At 38.7% G+C, this 4,897-nt stretch overlaps 1 protein-coding gene across 1 annotated transcript; it reads right to left on the bottom strand.

Annotated features, from left to right (window-relative positions):
• Positions 1–617: 617 nt before the first annotated feature.
• LOC146946940 (protein SLENDER RICE1-LIKE 1-like) lies at positions 618–2,926 on the bottom strand. The gene has a single exon (XM_085744733.1). The coding sequence runs from the start codon at positions 2,446–2,448 to the stop codon at positions 940–942; it is 1,509 nt and encodes a 502-aa protein (XP_085600859.1). The 5' UTR covers positions 2,449–2,926; the 3' UTR covers positions 618–939.
• Between the last annotated feature and the right edge of the window lie 1,971 nt (positions 2,927–4,897).

Consider the following 4,897-nt stretch of genomic DNA (forward strand, 5'->3'; position numbering starts at 1 on the left):
TTTTCTATGTAGCTTGATCTTTAGGATCCACTGCTTCTACCCGAAACCTCTTCTTTTTCTTAGTCAGGTAATGAAGTATTTTGGTATGAATGTCATCTCTTCAGCATCAGAACCATCTTCAGAATTCCTTTATGGATTCTCTTCTTCATATTCTATAGCTTGAAGAGCTTTCACATATTTGCCTTTAGACTTCAGAATCTTCTTTGCATGATAAACTATTATGTAGCTCTTATTAAGAACCTGAAGGCGAGAAACAAGAGTCTGAAACTTTGAAAACATGATTTCAATATCTTCATCTTCTTTCATTTTGAAGAGCTCATACTCTTGGACCAACATGTTAGTCTTAACTTCTTTTACTTGTTGATTTCCCTCATAGGTTGAACACTTGTTGATTTCCTATGGCAGTGGATTTATCAATAATTTTGGTGCACTTTAAATGACGCAGAGCTTCAACCAAAATTCCACGTACTCTGTGAGGCAGAGCTTCAACCTAAATGGACTCTTTCTATCCATCACATTTCTCATGTTGAACACAAATACAATGGTAAAATAATGGTTTTATGGATTTCCATTTAAATCATTTTTTTAATTACTATTGCTTAATTGTTACGTTACTATTTCTTTTTTTTGTCAGAATTCGAATTCAAGACAATTTATTTAATCAATTTAACTCAACCAAATGAACTATTTATCCTCCACTGCAATTTAGAACCATGGCATATTACAAATATGAGAAAATTAGCAATTTGTGATAAGCAAACCCCTCAAAAATCTATCTATGGCTACTTAATAATAAAAACAAGTCAGAGATATTGAGCACGCAAAATGATTAAGGGTACAAAAATACTACTAAAAGAAGGAGAAATATACAGTATGCTAAGTGAGCTAATACAATGCTTCTTTTGTTCATATTTGCTAGTTAACCAAGTTCTCCATTCTTCAACAATCAAAACGCAGTGTTTCAGCATCTAACAAAGGCACAGCTTGCCAAGCCGAAGCCGCAATCAAAGGCCGGCTATGCCAACCCAAAGTCAAGCTCCCTTGATTCTCTTCCACGCAATAACCCTCCGCTGAAAACAGAGTCAACAACATACTCGCTTGCTTAAAAGCATTCGAACCCAAATGCAACGGTCTGAACCCGGCTTTACCGAGCCGCTCCTTCCACTTAACCAACGGTTCATGTCTCTCAACTCGAGCCGGTCCCTCGCAGCACACTACGTTGCATATCTCTCTTTGTAAATACATCTCGGCCATAGCTTTATCCGGTTCAACCGGACACGCTTCAAGCGAGTCAAAAACGGTCGAGTAATAATGCAATGCCTCCGTGAACCGTTCCATAAACCCGTTCTCGTTATGGTTCGCTTCTTGTTCAACAACTGTAACGATTTTCGGATTCAAACTCCGGATCCAACCCAAAACCATTTCAATACCCGAATGAGAATTCGGGTCGGATTCAGATCCGAGAAGACGATGAAGCTGAAAAATAGAATTAACCGCCACAGCTTCTTTAGAACTCACCTGAAGCATCCATGGCTTTACATCTTCAAGCCGCCACGCCGCAACGCCGCGAAAGGCGAATCTAACGTTAACGGAGCGTGCAAGTTCAGCGAGACGGAGGCCGATTTCACGGAGGTTGTCACGGTCATCCAGCGACGGCGGACCAATGCCGGTAAGCCGGAGAAACGGAGGCCCGCCAGGACGAAGAGCAAGAGCTTGAATTAACGCTGGCCATTGAAGACCATGCATGAGGTTGAAATCAATGACGTGGACACAATCGTGGCCGTTGAAAGCTTCGAGTATAGCTTGATTTGCAGTGAAGTGTGCGAATTTGAGGTATGGACAAGCTTCGTAGTAGTGATGGTAAAGAACATCGTTCTCGTAAAGAGAAACTTGGTGGCTAACATTGTTTTGACCGAAGATGCGACGGTTCAAAGCGTCGATGAAGTATCCGGCGACTTTTCCGATGCCGGAGATTGTGTTCATGTTTGCTAACAACCCTTGCATGCCTTCGATTAACGAGCCAGCCAATGGAAGATTACCACGTTGCACGGAATCTGCACAGGTCATCAGCATGTGGACGAGTTTTATTGCAGAATCTTCTTCGACAGTATTAACTGTCGTAGAGGATTGGTGGTGGTGGTGGTGTTGTGACGGCGGTGCTGAGAGATCTGGAAGTTCAGAGAAATCGTAGGGTAAAGAGGCCGTGTGGTCAAATTCGGAGAGGAGATTGTCCACCCAATTGCCAATGTCGGAGGGATCATAGTGGACTGTATCCGAAGCAAATTGAGAAATGTCGCTCGATGAGTTCACAATCGCGCTTTCTAATCGTTCGAGATTCTGAGCTACTTGATGTAGCTCAGATGATCTGACTTTGTAGCCGACATTGGCAAGGAGGCCGTCGATGTCTTTTGTCTTTGATGGGGAAGAAGAATCTGAAACTATCTCCATAAGAATTCAAAACTTATCACACAGTTTTGAACTTATAAGTGTTAGTGTGTGGAAGCAAAGTTGAAGTTTGATTGCATCTAAAGAAGTGTGTGTTTATAATTGAGTTTTAGCTGGGAGAGAGTGAGTGTAATGTAATGTAATGTATAGAGTGGTGGGCTTGAGAGTGGGACTTAAAATCAAGTAGAGAAAAAAGAGGAGAAAGAAATAAAGAAAGTGATGTGTGAGAAAATTAAGGGAGAAGCTAAGTTGTAAAATGTATGAGCATGATGGGTTACTAATTTGTGTTGAGTAGCTATCTGCAGTGCTAGCACATGATATTTGATTGATACTACTACTTATATAATTTTCAACTTTTTTTAAAAGGTACCCTAATGTCACGCTAGTGTGCCTTCAATTTTTAGTAGCCTTAGGTACCAAAGTTGGCTTTTGATAATTTAGATGCTGTTTATCCAATATTGGGATTTGGGTACAACAAGTGGTTCCTCCTGGGTCTGGGTCTACTACTATCAGTGTAGTACCACACTACCACCATTAACCTTTGTGATTTGTTACGATTTTCAGGGTCCAGAAACTATAGTACAACTGTACAATAATACCACAAACTGTAAAAATATATAAATGAAGCACAGATACGGACATGGACACCAGACACGACACATACACTGACACGCCAACACTGCTAATAATTTGAGAAAATTACATAATTCAGTGTAAATACAAGTGTCGGTGTCGTGTCGTGTCGGTGTCCGACACGACACGTGTCCGACACCAGGACACACTTAATCCGAGGAGTGTCCGTGCTTCATAAAATATTACTGTTGTTTACAGTTTAACTGACCAAACAAATGCCAAATAAATAATAAACAGGAATGTGCTAACATGTTGATTCCAATTTTACTCCAACTCCAACTTGGGTATACTGTTATTTCACATGCTATGTTATGCTACTCTTCAATTTGTTTTTGAATTTATTTCCTATCTTATACCTGCTAAACCTAGCAGGTGATAATTTGTATTCAATTCATAGATGAGAAAAAACCCTGACACACTTGACAGCACCTTGCTTTCACGAGCTTGTTTTTCTTACTTTCTTCATTTAGCACCCACGGTATACTACACATAACCTGTACTTCATAGCCTACACATAGAGAAATTTAGCTTACATCAAATCAACTCATCTAACATTATATTTTTGAACATGTAATTTTCAATACCCGACCCAATGAATGAGGCAGCATAGTCACATAATTCGTGTAATCAAGGGAGAATTGCAAATTGGTACGTGCGTACCGAATTCGGGTACTTCGGCGTATTGGTACGCACAAACCAGCGAACCAAGAGTACCAAAGCATGGTTACTGCTGATTGGTTGAAAAAAAGGTTTAGACTACAAAATAAATATAAAATGAATCACCATGAGTTGAGGACTGAGTGAGAAGAACAGGAACAAAGAGTGGAGAGTGAGAAACTTGGTAGAAGAAATTAGGTATGGAACAGTGGTGGCGGCTGCTGATGAGGAAGATGATAAAATTTGGGTTATTGTGGAAATTGGGTTTTTCTCTTGTATGACCTAGTGATTTCTTTAAGAAGTAAACTCTTTTCTTTTTTAACTATAAATATATTTTTTGTAATTATAAGTTTTATTAAAAAAATACTTTTTTTTATAGCTCACTATATTTATTTAGGTATTATTAGTACTACGAACCTAAGCGTATCGAAGCTGTATACCCCTATACGTACCGAATTCTTCTCCTGTCGCGTACCGCGAACCCGTACCCGTACCGCGTACCGGAACGAACCGCGAATTATGTGACTATGTGAGGCAGAGAGGTTGATGATGGGTCATATTTAAATTTTCCAGTTTCTACATTATCTATTTATTGTGATCATTCTATTCGTTTCACTAATTAGAGAATGCTAAACTGTTTTGGTGAAAATATTAGTGCCACTGTCACTATCATTTGCCTCAAATAATTAGGATTTCAAGTTAAGTGGTAAATTGGTTAAAATATAACACTTGCCCAAATTTGAAAACCTTTTTTGAGTGTAATGAACTCAATGTTAAGTTGTCATTATCCAAAGTACTAGTCATATTAAAAGCTTGTAAAGTTATAAACATGCTGTTGTGTAAAGTCACTTTGTGTATCGGTCTTAGAAGAAATTGTTTGGTGAATCTCTCTTTGTATATGCTTGTCTTATCTTAGCCTATGTTCCTATAATCATTTTGTAAAGGCTGTTTTAGTCTGATCAAATTTTCTACAACTTAATTGTAGGTAGCTTTTTCCTGTTTATGTTTCTATTGCAACATGGCCCTTTGATTTTGTCTCTGCTAAGACCCTACTTGCTTAATTGAGTACCTACTTACTCTTATTAAAGAAAATTATATTAATTTGCATTATTATAGGTACCTAAAAGTACAGTCTTTCCTTCAAGTAGAACGTCATTGTAAC

Source organism: Medicago sativa, chromosome 2 (assembly GCF_051527215.1).
Source record: "Medicago sativa cultivar Bolivia chromosome 2, Bolivia_mono, whole genome shotgun sequence".
NCBI classification, from domain to species: Eukaryota; Viridiplantae; Streptophyta; class Magnoliopsida; order Fabales; family Fabaceae; genus Medicago; species Medicago sativa.

Coding starts and splice junctions, on each gene's coding strand:
- LOC146946940 (XM_085744733.1), bottom strand. CDS start 2,448: ATGGAGATAGTTTCAGATTCTTCTTCCCCATCAAAGACAAAAGACATC.